A 15,874-nucleotide genomic window follows, 5' to 3' on the forward strand; every position below is an offset into this window, starting at 1 on the left:
AATCTCGACTATAAACATACCAGGTAAAGAGTCTGGGTCTTAAAGAAGGTTAATAGCTTGCTATTTGTTTCCAGCTTTTATGCAATGCTAAGCTAACCATCTTTGTGTGTAGCATCAGGGAACAATGAAGTAGGGCTGCAAGGTATGGAAATAAAATCCCAGTGTAGTTATTGAGATTTTGACTGAGATATGACGTCTTTTAGTGAGACTGATCATTTTTGCATCATGTGGCTTTGATTGGCTGAATTTATTGGCTATGGTCCACATCATCTGCAACACTGCAGGGCTTCATTATGATGCTGTTAGTCATTTCTTAGTATTTTTTTTAAAAAGTCTGCAGCTCTGTAATTCATGAATTTTACACTTGATCATGTTTGTGATATTTTTGATTCAATTTAATCTGCAGCCTGACGTCACAGGCTTCATCCCGTCCTCCACCACTCAGCATGAACCGGTCAGAATATATCTGTATTATCACAGCAGTTCTTCAACTAAACACGGCTGTTATCATCAATTAGCAGGAAATAGATAATAATTGTGATGAGCTCTGATATGAGGAGGAGCCGTAGTCGCCTTTATATCAGATCAAAAGTTTAATGAAGCAGAGACACTCTTTAGTTTCACTGAACCAAACAAACATGGTGACGCAGCAGAGTGTGAACACGTCAGGACTCATTATGATTAAATGTGTGAGGTAATGATGAAGCTTTTACAATAACAGTCAGTCTGTAATGAGGTTCAGTTTGCCGAGTGATGAAGAGTCCATGAAACACAATGAAACACACATACAGCTGCTGCTTTATGATCCCTGAAGGGACTCTTTACCTACATCCCTCCATCAGACCAAAACAGTGCACAGGAGTGTGAAAGTGAAACCCAGCATCAGACGTCTCAGACTCATCTCTTACAAACCCTGCACTTACATCATTTATTCAACCATGTCTCCATCAGACCATCCAGAGACTGAAACCTGGATCAGATCTACCGAAGTCATCTCAGGTCAACTCTTGTTCCTCTGACACAAAGAAGAGAGTCTGAACTGAGGTGAGCTTAAATGCCCTCAAAGTACCTGGAACACCTCTCCAGTATCCCTTTCTTCAGCACTCCCTTCTTTTTCTCATCCTCAGACCACCTCTACCATCCATGTCCTGAGACCATCTCTCCAACATCCATGTCCTCAGACCGGCTCTCTCCAATCCATGTCCTCAGACTAACTCTCAAACATCCATGTCCTCAGACCACCTCTCCACCGTCCATGTCCTCAGACTAACTCTCAAACATCCATGTCCTCAGACCACCTCTCCATCATCCATGTCCTCAGATCACCTCTCCATCATATATGTCCTCACATCACCTCTCCAACATCCATGTCCTCAGACCATCTCTCCACCATCAATGTCCTCAGACCACCACTCTATTACCCATGTCCTCAGACCACCTTGCCATCATCCATGTCCTCAGACCACCTTGTCATCATCCATATGGCCTGACAAGCAAAGAAGGAACGCTCTTCTCCAATACCCACATCTAAGAATCAACTCTTTAGAAACCATGTCCTAAGACCACCTTGTTAACACCTGTGTCCTCAGGACACCTCTTCTTCACCCATGTCCTCAGAACACCTCTTCATCATCCACATCCTCAGACCACCTTACCATCATCCACGTCCTCAGACCATCTATTCACCATCCATGTCCTTGGACCACCTCCATATCCATATCCCCTGACAAGCACTGGAGGACTCACATCCGAAGCCCACTTCTCCAATACCCACATCCAAGGATCAACTTTTTAGAATCCATGTCCTCAGATTGCCTCATTAACATCTGTGGTCTAAAATTGCCTCGGCAGTATCCATGTCCTCAGACCATCCCCTCAGTTCTTGTGTCCTCGTAAAACCTCCCCACCATTTAAGTCTTTAGATCAGATCTCTAACCCCATCATCCAACACCAGAATCCCAACCCCACCATCACATTCCACTCTTTTGACCCCATTCCGTGTCCTTAGACCACCTTCACAGCATCCCCACACCACCCCTCCAGTATCTCCATCCTCGAACCACCTTTCAAGTATCTACCTGCCAGGACCCCCTCTCAGGCGTCCTCAGACCACCCCTCCACAGCCGGCCTGGCTGCTACCTGAGGAGCAGACGGCAGGGTAATTATCCTGCAGCCTCCATGTAAAGGCCAGCCTGTGAGGAGTTGCATCACTCTATTATTGATGAGACGGGCTCAGGAAGCCCTGTCGTCATAGCAACACGCTATTGACGTGCTGATGTTGATGTTTGAGGCTGAACAGCTGATTGTGTCATCTCAGGTTGCATGTGTATCTCTGCAGATGCTGAGCTTCAGTGAGCAGGTGACGGCAGATTACTGTCTTTAAAGAGAGGCCTGTAGTGTCTGTAAACGAGTATCAGGCATGAATAGAAACACATTGACCTTGATTTACTGAAATCAGTCTCTGCTACGATGACGGGATATAGGCTGAAGCACTGATAGTAATCCTGTAACACCTCAGGGTGATGGTGTTCAGTACAGAAGGTTTGTAACACTTCTCAGTCTGAGGCTGGAGCTGAACAGAGAAACATGAGGCAACAGATCATCTGGTTATTTTAGCATAATCCTGACTAAAACAACCAGATTTCATGCAGTACAGTTTAATATCTATGCTATTCCTCAATCACATGCACATAGCACACTGCTTACTGCAGGGCTATTGAGACCACGCCCCCTACATGAACTGTGCAAATTCCTCCATCACATGCACAGATGATTTCTAGAATCCTGCAGAGGCTAGGCTTGAGAAGCTTGAGGGAAGATGCTTTTTTATTTGCATGATGAATGGGACTTTTTTGGAGGGAGAGGGGCTCTTTTCATTTAACATTTTGAATGGGACTTTGTTGGGATTGCATTTTTGGTAATTTTTGAATGGGTTTCGTCGGGGGGATGAGTAATATTTAAATCAACATTCATGTTTTATCCATAATTCCCATGGAAAGTTTCAAATTTGGAATATTTCCAAAATTCCCCAGCTTAACTTCCCATGGAATTTTTCCACCCCTTTGCAACCCTAATGCTGAGTAAGCACAATCAGTCAGCAGAAGCTCCACATGTCTGATCAGCTCAGGAAATCATCACAGTGATGAGGTCTGCAGGCAAACATCATGATACCTTTCAAAACCCAGGAGCTGTCAGACCTACAGTCACACTCACTCTTTAATCTGACGTGTCCTCCTTTACAGGCAGCTACACGAACAATCTGTCTCAATGCTGTTTCATCACTGATAGAGTCTATACATATGAAATCAAGGTGGGCCTGTTTCTTTTTTCAATACAGACTCAAACCATCTGCTGGTTTGACCCATGCAGGCGCAGACTGAACATGTTTCTGTGAGGTTTGAGGAGCAATTTCTCCGCTCAGACAGAGACCACATGAGGTGATCCAACAGGTGGCATGTTCGACCACCGGTCTCACAGTTTAAAAAGCAGCTTCAACCTTTACTTATCTGTCATAGCAGAGATAATGTGCTGTATAGGTGAACACTCAGACACAGTGGCTGTGTATCTTTGGTGTCAGAATAAGAGGGGGCGGAGCCACCAGCAGGCAGCACCGGTCACTCATGGGAACACGATCCCTCCTCCCTGAGACGACCCGCCGCCTGTGACCAACATCAATTATTCATCACACACACACACTGAACCACAGGTGAGTCTGCAAGGGTTACCACAGCAACCACAGCCATCCTACCCACTACAGTAACCACAAACATAGACACACACACACACACACACACACACACACACACACACACACACACACACACATGCTCACCATATTCTCCGTCTCAGTGTTGCCATTAGGACCAAATGTCAGACAGAAATGTCACAGACTGATCACTGATCAGAGCAAGGCGGGTCAGTGCATTAGTGTGTGTGTGTGTGTGTGTGTGTGTGTGTGTGTGTGTGCTGCATGCTGATGACCACAGATGTTGGCCTGTGACATAAAAAGACAACCGCCTGGATCATCAAAGATATTTGATACCTCTGCAGAAACATCTCAGTCCTCCAAAAAGCTGATCAGGGTTACACACCTTCACATGAACTATGATCACACAACATGCTACTGTGCGCGACATCATGATACTGCTACACGCACACACAAACACACACACACACACACGCTAACAAATGTCCCTGGGTGTCTCTTTTATTTGTATTAATCTCAGATGAGGCTTTACATTATGTCTGCAGCAGCTCACAGGGCTGACTGCAGGCGACAGTGCAATACACAGCAATGACTACAGCGTTTGTGTGTGTGTGTGTGTGTGTTTTTATGTGTGTGCATGTGTGTTCGTGTGTATGATATAGGTCAGGTGTTGTGTATTTGTGCAGGATCTGATGAACAGACTGACATAGACTTCCTGCTGTCTCTGAAATCTGCTCTCTGAACACCGCCAACTGACGTCAGGACCACTGAGAGTATGTGTGTGCATGGTGTGTGTGTGTGTGTGCGCGCGTGTGTGTGTGTGCTCATTCCATATGACTGCTCAGTATGAAAAGCGGGTGAACAACACAATATAAAAACACTCATGATCACGCCTGTGTACACACACTCAGATCATTTCTCTGTTTATCGGACATTTGTGTGAAAGCACTGTTAACAAAAGTGAAGACAAACTGACTTCTTCACAAACATTGACTGACTGTAGGAGGTTTTTTTTTATCTGCTTGCTGGAGGGTGATCAACAGCGGTCAATTAATATTTAAAGGAGCAGGTGCACTTTAACCAGAGATTCACTGAAAAGAAAACACACTGAACACCATATTTCTGAGTAGTTTCTGAGTAAAGCTGAGTAATTCAAGTTTTATTGTTTCCAAAATGTTCTATATAAATCTGAAACAGAATCATTTTTGGTCCAGTGCTGGCTGCAGCTGATGCTCTCTGCATGGGATGGAAACCATCTGAAACAAGAGTTAACAATAAAAACCACCTTCAACACGAGAGACAGAGCTGAGGGCAACAAGGGCAACAAGGGCAACAAGGGCAACAAGGGCAACAAGGGCAACAAGGGCAACAAGGGCAACAAGGGCAACAAGGGCAACAAGGGCAATGGTGCCACTGCCCCAAGCAATTATGGCTGAAAAGACATGAGAACAAAAGCCCACAGACACTCGAGTAACACACACACACACACTAGCATTACCATGGTGCTGTATAAAGCTGCAGTACTCAGTACTTACTGTGTGAGCTGAAATAAACTTCATGACGTCAATGAGAATAATTGACGCTGATCTAAATTATTATAACAGAGTTACATGATGAATGTTCTTCATGTAAAATCAGACTCCTCACTCGTGTAGTTTCATGTAAAGCTCACTAGTTTTCAGGGATTCATGAATATTTTAGTCATTCTGGAGATAAACATGTTTTTCTCTTTATTACAGCATCAGCCTCAAAGTTAAAATTATCTGCTAAGCAACCCAGCAGGAGAGCAATAGGGTTGCAAAATTCCGGGAATTTTCAAAGTTGGAAGCTTTTCATAGGAATTAACGGGAATAAACCAGGAATTTACTAAACTGAAGGTTGTCTCTTAATTGGGGAAAAAATATCTTAGCATAATCCTGACTAAAACAACCAGATTTCAATCAAGTACAGTTGAATATCTATTATATTCCTCAATCACATGCACATAGCACACTGCTCACTGCAGGGCTATTGAGACCACACCCTTACATGCACTGTGCATTTAACATTTTGAATGGGACTTTGCTGGGATTGCATTTTTGTTAATTTTTGAATGGGTTGGGTTGGGGGGATGAGTAATATTTAACTCAACATTCAGATTTTGGTCTGGAAATTTACCGGAAATGTTCCACCCCTTTGCAAAGAGTAACATGTCACACCTGTTGGTTTCACCTGCATACAGACTTCAGTATGTGTAGATAAAACCATTAAAATAATACAAGCCCTCAGAGAGCTTAGACGAGCTCATTTTTTTCAACTCTGGACAGAATAAGGTTTGTCTTTATGCTAAGCTAAGCTAAAGCTAGTTAAATGTAGCTTCATTAGTACAGTACAGATATAACATTTGATCAATCTGACCATCTTACTCCCTGCAGACACATAAACTCTCTCTTTGATTGAACGGCCTATTCTAATTCATTAAGATTAAACAAATATCATTGTAATCCCAGTGAACCCTGAACCCTGAACCCTGAACTCTGAACCCTCTGAGCTCTGAGCTCAGGGTTCAGGTTACCTGCTGACAACTCAGATCGGATCTGTGAGGAGAACAACTCTTTATAATCAAAGGTGTAACACACAGGTGAGATCAGACGGTTCGTTATCAGATTACCCAGAATACAGGTGACCTTTAAGACCAGGAGCACCTGAGGAGAAAATCTGTCAGCTACACGTCAGCACGTCATGTAAACACACACACACACACACACACACACACACACACACACACACACACACACACACACACACACACACACACACACACAAACACACACACACACTGAGGTAGATTAAACTGTTATTGTGTTGATATTTATTCTGTCAGTCAGGTCCTGACCCTGTTCTGGTGATCTGATTGGCTGATCTGAATATCAGTCACTTTCTGTGAGCCACAGCAACAAACTGCATCCGATGCTCTCTGTGTGTTACCATGGCAACAACTATAATGTTGTTGATGTTGATGTTGTTGTTGTTGTTGATGTTAAGTTTTTTTTAAGAGATATGATTAAGTGATTGTTACATCCTACCCAAAGACGGCCCTATGTGGGGCTAACAATAAACCTACACATGATCCATATAACAACACAAAAACACCTTAAAACACTTAAAAAAGGGGATTTAATATAAGATGACAGAAATAATTAGCTATTCAACAAAGATCAACTACATTCCAACATAACTAAACACAACAAAAGCACACGCAATTCCCTAGACATGGTGTCTGCATTCAAAGCTCTCACAGGATCATCAGAGGATGCAGCAACACCTGAACAGACTGAAGAGTTTCTGTAGAGCTGATGTAGAACAGGTGTTGCTACAGGTGTCTGACTAAAATAACACAGGTATCAGAGAGAACACCAGGCACTGATCCAGTGCCATAATTACTCAGCTTTACTCAATAACTGTGTGGTAAGGTAAAATCATCAAGAGCTCAGATCGATCCACTACAAAGTTTGGAAGTCCGAAGAAGTGGCTGATGCTGCAAAATGTGTTAGGTGGAGACTGCTGTATCCTCAACATGTTACACTACAGTAGTAAAAATCAGCAGCCGCCAAATGTGGAGAGAGGAGCGCTGTGCATCACTGACAGAGAGAGGAGCAGGATGAGCTGGGGTGTGTTTGTAAAGCAGAGGGACAGACTGAGTGAGCCTTAGTCGTGTTGTTATGAAGATGAGGGCTTGGAAAGGCCGAATGAAGTTAGATCTGATGCCGGTAACTCAACACTCACATCCTTGATGTTCAATAACACAGTGTAAAAATAATTTGCTACAAGTCGAAGTCTTTGATTCAGTTTAGTTTAGTTTTGAGTCTCATCAAAATTAGGTCCGAGCTCTTAAAGTGAAGTGTTGATGCAGTGAATGGTTCCTGTCAGGGTGATTTTTAGTGTTAATATTACTGCTTTAATGACCCAGTTAGCTTGAAGTGCTAGTTCAAGCTTTGGAAACAAAAAGATGAAGTGTTTTTTATATTCACTCTTTTATTTAATTTAATTTTGTATTTTCCAGAGTGAATTTGGGTTAGGGTTCAAATATTTAAGTGTCAAAAGTTGTTAAGTTCAATAAATGAGTGTGATGCAGATGTTGTCAAATCAGTGAGTACTCATATTTAAACATTGTGATCTCAATATGAATCAGAATAATTATGATTTTTACTACAGGTATAATGATTCTTTTTAACAACGATTCGATTCGTATCATGATTCCTGGTTGCCGATACAATTAAAGGACGATATTGGTTCATTTAGAACGATACGAAACGATTCAGTGACTTGAAATCGATTCAGTAACTTTTTAGCCAAAAATTCAACCAGTGTGACTGTGAAATAAATACCTTGATACTGGACAGTCCCAGCTTCCTGTTGTTTCTTGTAAGGGAATCAGATATAAATTAATTATGGATACAAACAAACAAGTAAACAACAATAATGAGCTGAGTTTTGGCCTAGTCTCTGACTAAACATGCTGTCGAGGCCTGAGGCTTCTGCAGAGCTGATTTTACAGCGTTCCTATGGTGCCATAGTAGGTGGTTAGATAGATTTGTGGTGTCGCCGTGGTACTTTACTCAACCTTTACATATCCTACAAAAAGCGAGCGACTTATTTAGAACCTCTCCGTCTTTGCAAAAGTAAAAGTGTTTCCACACGCTGGACCGCAATGGTGGCTTGATCATTTCTGACTCGCCAGCTTCTCCTCTGCCATCCGCCATGCTATGTTTTGTTGTTTGCTGGCGCGTGGCGATGACGTTACAGACCGGCAGCTGGAATGGAGTAACGTTTAACGTCTTTATCATTAAAAGTGCAAAAAAACCACATCCATATAAAGTCTGCTGTGCTTAAATCGTTATTTCCTAGTATCGATACAATCGATTTATTACTCTTTAAAACAATGTTGGATCGATATATGTCTTCCGGAAGGCCAACTTGCCGAGCACAGATCGATGTAGGCGGATCATAGGAATATAAATCGATACATTGATGTAGTAGATGAATCGTTACACCCGTGTCTTTCTCATAGTAATTAATTCCTGCTCACCTTGTAAGCGTTCTAATCAACATTACCACCTGTTCACTATACATTATCCCTAACCTCCATCTTTAAACCTGGTGAACATGAAGATGCGTCCTGATTATACCGAGCGAGCCCCGTCACAGAAAATGCGAGAAACCCTGCTGACAGTTTGGCTCGGTGTAATAACAAGTTACGTAACATGAAGAGAGATCTCCTCCAAACCGTCGGACACATTAAAACCCATTATCTCTGTTATCATGACACCGCCTTACATAAATCTGAGGGTAAAAATAACCGAAGCTGTCAGCCTGCAGAAACAGCCCCCACACACACACACAGAGTGAACAATGTATCTGATAAACTGTTGAATGTTTCTTCAGATGAAATCAGAATGGACTGAAGCAGAATATTAGACATCATGAGGAGGTCAGTGAGGCTGTTGATCATCACTATGCAGAGCAGACAGCTCACAGAGATGATGGTGGGTCAAACTGAATCAGACCCACGTTAGTGTGTAACTCTCATCCAATCGCTCCGAGACAAACAGACTGCTGGAGTGTGTGTGAAATAACTCTACAGGTCTGTGTTTCCTGACAGAGCATCACTCTGAGGATCAGTCGCAGCAGGGTCAGGTGGATCAAGACTCATCTGTCTTCATACTGTGATACACAAATTAACACACCCTAACAAAGCCAGCCTGTCTCCAGTCTAACCACGGACACACTGTGTTTAACATAACGGCTGAGTGACCCAGACTGTCAGGATGATCACAATCAAACACACTGACCTGCTGATTTACTGTCTACACACTGCACTAACCGTCAGACGGGAGGACAGCGCGGCAGCACACAGCTTTGCTCTGTTTAATCTGACTCTGAGAGCAGGACAAAGGTTAACGTCTATCACATCATAACATTGTTAATGCACACTTATCTTCTCTGAGACTGGAGCTGTCACAACGCCAGAATCTTAAACTTTGATATGAGACTCATAAAAAATCAAACGATAGACGGAGAGCACGGCTACAAGAATGACCTCCAAAGGCTCCTGTAACTGGGTATTTAATTTCTCATAACCACGCTACACACACTGCTGGTTCAGAAACAGTCCCTGAGTGGAGACCAACATTTGACAGACTGATTTCTAACATCTGTTTTTGGATTCACAGCTTTGTTTCAAAGAGCAATGAGCAATGCTCACTCTCTTTACTTTAGCTCTATGTAACCCGACCACTGCTGCTCTCTCTCTTTCACTTGCAGAAGCTTCAGGTTGAAAATATGACCGAAGAGCTGTCGGCTCATGACAAGGCTACTTGAGACATCCGCAGATCAACACCTGCAAACTAGTTCTAACAGTGATCACAGCAGCTGATGGTTGATCTCCTTTAGTGTAATAATATTTATTGAGTTTAGCTCAGACTTTAAAGTTTAACCTTCCTGTTATGTTCATTTCTCTGGGACAGCAATAATGTTCCTGGGTCAATTTGACCTGGGGCATTAATTATCTAAAAGTGTCAGAACCCCAAAAAATCAATTTTTTTCCCATCTCATTATTAACTCCATTACTAACCATTTAAATCAATATTAAGTGCAGTAGTGTTCTTTAATTCTCACAGATCATGGTTCAATCAGGATAACTCACTCGTTTTTTATGAAAGTCCATGTTAAAACTTTTTTTAATGTAAATTGGAAAGCCCTAAATATAATAAGAATAATTTTACATGACTTTGTTAATTTTATTTTGCATTTTATCTATTTTTATAAAGTGATGTTATACAGTTGATTGCGCTAATTAAGCCAAGCAGAAAAAGTTTCATACCAAAAAAATACTTTTAACATTTTTCTTAAGAACTTTAAAATGGGTCAAATTGACCCGCAACATAACAGGAGGGTTAAAGTGAGGACAAAATTAGACATCAGAGGATATCAATGGTTATTATTATGTGATTCATATTATTACTTCAACTGTTCAGAGACCAAAGTCCTGACTTATACAGAAAACCATCAGCAGCTCTACAGACACCTGTGTATGATGTCTCTGATAGTCTGAGGAGTCCTTCTCCTCTCGCGGGCAGAGAGGAGGAGGAGGATAAAAGATGTGACAGAGGAGATTATGATGTGTTGAAGTCAACAACAACAACAGAAGTCTCGTGTTTACATTGTTGAGTGGGTCAGAGCAGGGGACAGGATTTAAGCTTATAAAAAACCTTGACAATCCCCCCTGACCACCTGAGAGCAGAGAGCACACATGAACTCATCTCTGTGTGATCTTTACAACTGTGTAACTTTATTAGAGTTCAACCCGACACACATGGACTCAGAGAGAAAGAGAGAGGGATCAGTGTTTTCACTCGTCTACAGTCTCACTCTGCTGATGTTAGTACTGACTCTTCTTACAGCAGGCTGTATCTAGTGTGCGCGCATATGCATGCAGACACAGACTTCTTATACTGTAGTTCACTCAGTGCTGGGGGGTTACATGAGGAGACCAGAGAGTCCCAGTGAACTGATTTAAACCTTTATGAAACATCTGTCATGTTTACAGTTCAACGTTTTGTTGTTGTTATTTTCTATTTCAGCTTTTCAGCTATAAGAGGCTGCTGTTTTTGAGCTTTTTACTTCTCTTAGAATTGAAGGTTTCGCTCCAAAACTGAATCATGAAAATGTAACCCTGATAGATTATTATCATGTCCTGATATTGTCTCCAACAGCAGTTAACAAGACACATGTTGGAGTCACGCCACAGACTGAAGAAGAAGACAATCTTTTTATGTTTGTCATATAATATTCTCTATGTCATTGCTTGAACCTGTGACATGCCCAATGACAATAAATTGAATATAATCTAATCTAATCTAAAATTAATCCTGATGTGTCACCTAAAATATCTTAACCCTCCTGTTATATTGCGGGTCACATTGACCCTTTTTAAAGTCCATTTTAGGCAATATATACCTTCCAAACCAGCTAAATGCAGCATAAAAATCTGGGCAGAGTCAAGTTAATTTATCAACATCACTTCATAAAAAAACAATTAAAAATGTAAACTAAAATAAACAAAAATCAATGTCATGTAAAGCGTTTGTTTTTATATTTAGGGCTTTCCAATGTACATAAAAAAAAAGGTTTTAGCATTCATTTTAATGAAAAACGAGGGAGTTATCCTCATTGAACCATGATCTGTGAGAATTAAAGAACACCAATGGACTAAATCTTGATTTAAATGGTTAGTAATGGAGTTAAAAATGAGATTAAATAAAATATTTATTGGTATTTTTGGGGGTTCTGACACTTTATTGCTGCTCCAGAGAAACGAATATAACAGGCGGGTTAAAACTTATGAGTAACATTTTAGAGACAGAAAGTGTTTCTGTTTTTTTTTTTCTTCTGTCTGATGACATTAGTTTTCAGATTCTTGTTCTGGTGTCAGACTCTGCTGGAATATGAGCCCCTCAGTCTAAACATGACTTTACAGACTAAGACTACAATAAACAGAAGAACATGTCCTGCTATGTGTAATAAAATATGAACATGTTTCTTTAAAGCAGTGAGAGTGATGAGGAGGAGGAGGAGGAGGAGGAGGATGGAGCTGCAGCTGCTCTCACAAAGACTCTGTTGTTAGATGAACACAGTCTGACCCGGGTTAAACACAGTAATATCCCACAATAAACACGGACATGGCAGAAAAACAGTGAGTAAATATCATGAATCCCCCTGTCAACGCACACAGCTCGGATCTCCCCCCAGAAACCCGTCGTCGAGCTCCGGTTCTTACCTCCACACTGAACGGCTGCTCCTCTCCGTTAACGGAACATAAAATCCAGATGAGCAGCTGCAGACACACCGTCCGGACCCAGCAGCTGCCCGGAGCAGAGCCACCGCTGCGGGGCCACAACACCACCATCCTGACCCCCCCTCCGCGGCCCCCGGTCTCTGATTCAGTCTACACGGACTAACGGACACCGGATAGATCCTACACGGTCTCCATCGCGCTGAGTCGGAGTCTCTCTAAGGAGGAGGAGAAGGAGAAAGGAGGAGGTGGAGGAGGAGGAGCGGATCTCTTCGGCCTCTCAGGCCTCAGGAGGAGCAGATCCCCGGGGAGAGAGTCTCTTAGTCAGCAGCCTCTTAGTCCCCGGGTCGGTCCTCCGGTACTCCGGCCGATGAACGCGTCCAGCTTGAGTTCTGCAGCGCGCGGCATAGCTGCCCGTTTTCTATCGTGTTTCCCACCGAGTGCGCATGTGCGGACTGGCACCAGCGCCCCCAGCCTTCTCTATCCAAACTGACCAATAACAACAGAGACAAAGAGAGAGGGGGCTGGACATCAAGCTTATTCACTTTACAATAATATAAAACTTGTGTTATGAATAATATATTAAATATATATAACTTTCCCTATTTATAACATAATATATAACAGATAAAAACAGACAGAGAGAGATGGGGCTGGACATCAAGCTTATTCACTGTACAATAATATAAAACTTGTATTATGAATAATATATTAAATATATATAACTTTCCCTATTTATAACATAATATATAACAGATAAAACAGACAGAGAGAGATGGAGCTGAACATCAAGCGTCTAGTTTATTCACTTTACAATAATATAAAACTTGTGTTATGAATAATATATTATATATATATAACTGTCCCTATTTATAACATAATATACAACAGATAAAAGCAGACAGAGAGAGAAGGGGTCGGACATCAAGCTTCTAGCTTATTCACTGTACAATAATATAAAACTTGTATTATGAATAATATATATAACTTTCCCTATGTATGACATAATATATATAATAATAATATAATAATAGTAATACTTTATTTATATAGCACTTTTAAATACAAGTAACAAAGTGCTATACAATGGGAAAATTAAACAAGAAGTGCAAAGCAAAATTAAGTGATAAGAAGTAAAAAGAAATAAAAGCTTAAAAACCCTACAAACTTATAAAACAGATCCTTAAAATCAGAGCTAAATGAAATAAAATCACACAATAAAAGCTTTCCTGTAAAAATATTTCTTGATTGAGGGATGGGCTGTGGATACTGATTTGAGGATTTAGGGTAGGGAGGGCTGAGGAGACATATAGCATTGGTCTGTGACCTGATTTGTCTGATTTTATCGGTACAAAGTCTTGAAAACACTCACAGAGGTCAGGTGAGTTTTGCAGATTTTTAATCGAGGGGTGACCAACAAGCAGGTCAAGGGTTTTAAACAGGTGCTTTGGGTTGTTGTTGTTGTTCTGTGAGATGAGGGTGGAAAAATAGGTTGCTCATGCATTATTCACTGCAGCATTGTAAGTTTTCATAAGTTCTTTCATGCGCTCATAGAAAACATTAAGTTTACAAGCCTTCCTACATATAATACAGATAAAAACAGACAGAGAAAGAGGGGGCTGCACATGATTCACATCAGACTGCATGTTTGATTCAAACTTAAAACACTTACTAATTATATATTACTTCAATATAACAAATAATTCAAAAATAAAAATAAGACACAGAGAAGAAGGTGCTGGTTATGACCTACATAAGGCTGGACATTTGTGTCAGTCACAGAATATAAATCAATAAATACATACCTAAGTGTCCAGGTGTAAACCTTAGAGGTTTTTATACAACAGCACCTGTATGATTGTAGAACACAAAGACAACAGCCTGTTATTCTAACGTCAGGCTGCAGGTGACGAGTGTCATGAGCTGAATTTGAATGATTCTGTCATAATGATGGATTAAACGACAGAGCAGAAATGGTCTACTTTATTTATTATATTAGAGATTAAAGTGAGACCTGAGTCAGCTCTCTGTGTTTATCACTGACCACTCTGAACAATGACTCAGTGAGACACACACAAGAACCCTGTCAGTCTGTCTTTATTATTTAACTGTGCTTTCATTATATTCCTGATCTTATTCTCCATCTTGAAATACTATGTATATAAATATATTATCTATCTATATCCATGTCCAACTACATTTTTGATCCCTAAATGTTTTCTAATTGAGGATTTTTTTTCACTCCAGCAGAGGGCGATGAAAAGCTCAGTGTGTTTAATGACAACCAGAAGCTCCTCTGTGTCTCTGCTTCCTGTAAGTGATGATGATGATGATGAAGATGATGAAGATGATGAAGATGATGATGATCATGATGATACTGATCATACTTTAGCGTCCCTGATGTGATATCATCCACTTGTAAACAGTTCTGATGACACACTGACAATTAGACACCGATGTGTGTGTGTGTGTGTGTGTGTGTGTGTGTGTGTGTGTGTGTGTGTGTGTGTGTGTGTGTGTGTGTGTGTGTGTGTGTGTCTGCACGCGTGTGCATGCATGTGTGTGTATGTTAGCTCTATAATCTGCTGTGATGATGGTTTCAGCTCTGCTATGAGATAGAGTTTATTTCACAGTCAGTAAAGTGTAATGTCAGCTTCAGCCAGGACCTTATCTATCCAACTACAAACACAACTGTCCAAAACTTCATCAGACATAAAAACAAATTACAAAAAAAATGCATGAAAGAAGTGGAAATCCATAAAGCAACAATCCAGAGGAACCTAGGAGACAAGGGAGCTCAGGGGTTCCCAGAAAGATGGTTAGTAACTTTAACAGGACATGAAGATTTAAATTTAGTGATAGGTAGACAAATAGATGAGAGAGAGGGAAAGATAGGAGCTCAGTGTGCCAGTTCCCCAGGTAGTAAGCCTATAGCAGCATAACTAAGAGCTGGTCCAATCCTGAACCAGCTCTAACAACACGCTCGTAGGCAGTTTGAGTTCTATGCCAGTTTCCAGTCCAGCTATGTGTTCTGCGTGCCTGTCTACAGGGAATTACTGTGACTCTGAGTGTATAATGTTAAATTGGAGCTGATAAATGTTGCTGTCAAACACACTACTATGATAGCAAAGAAGAAAAGAGAGGAGATGTCGGGAAGATGGAATGTAGGGTCGATGCATGGCTGATGTGCAGTGATTCTCAAAATGTTGTAAATGCAGGTAATGCGATGCTTCCCAGTGGACCAATCACAGGGCTTGCAGTCTGTGTCGTTTCAACAAGTAGTTACATTTTGGAGGAAGTGAACGTCAGGTTACGTGTGGGCGTCTGCGTTGGAA

At 41.2% G+C, this 15,874-nt stretch overlaps 1 protein-coding gene across 2 annotated transcripts in view; it reads right to left on the reverse strand.

Moving 5' to 3' along the window:
• The window catches only part of LOC117829309 (matrix metalloproteinase-16-like), a 54,912-nt gene extending 41,941 nt beyond the window's left edge, over positions 1-12,971 (reverse strand). Inside the window, exon 1 of one of the 2 annotated variants that reach the window (XM_034706936.1) lies at positions 12,525-12,971. In XM_034706936.1, coding sequence (XP_034562827.1) covers positions 12,525-12,653 — 129 coding nt within the window. In that variant the 5' untranslated portion in view covers positions 12,654-12,971. The remainder of the gene's footprint in view (positions 1-12,524) is intronic. The other variant, XM_034706935.1, reaches the window with a different exon arrangement.
• Between the last annotated feature and the right edge of the window lie 2,903 nt (positions 12,972-15,874).

Source organism: Notolabrus celidotus, chromosome 17 (assembly GCF_009762535.1).
Source record: "Notolabrus celidotus isolate fNotCel1 chromosome 17, fNotCel1.pri, whole genome shotgun sequence".
NCBI lineage: Eukaryota > Metazoa > Chordata > Actinopteri > Labriformes > Labridae > Notolabrus > Notolabrus celidotus.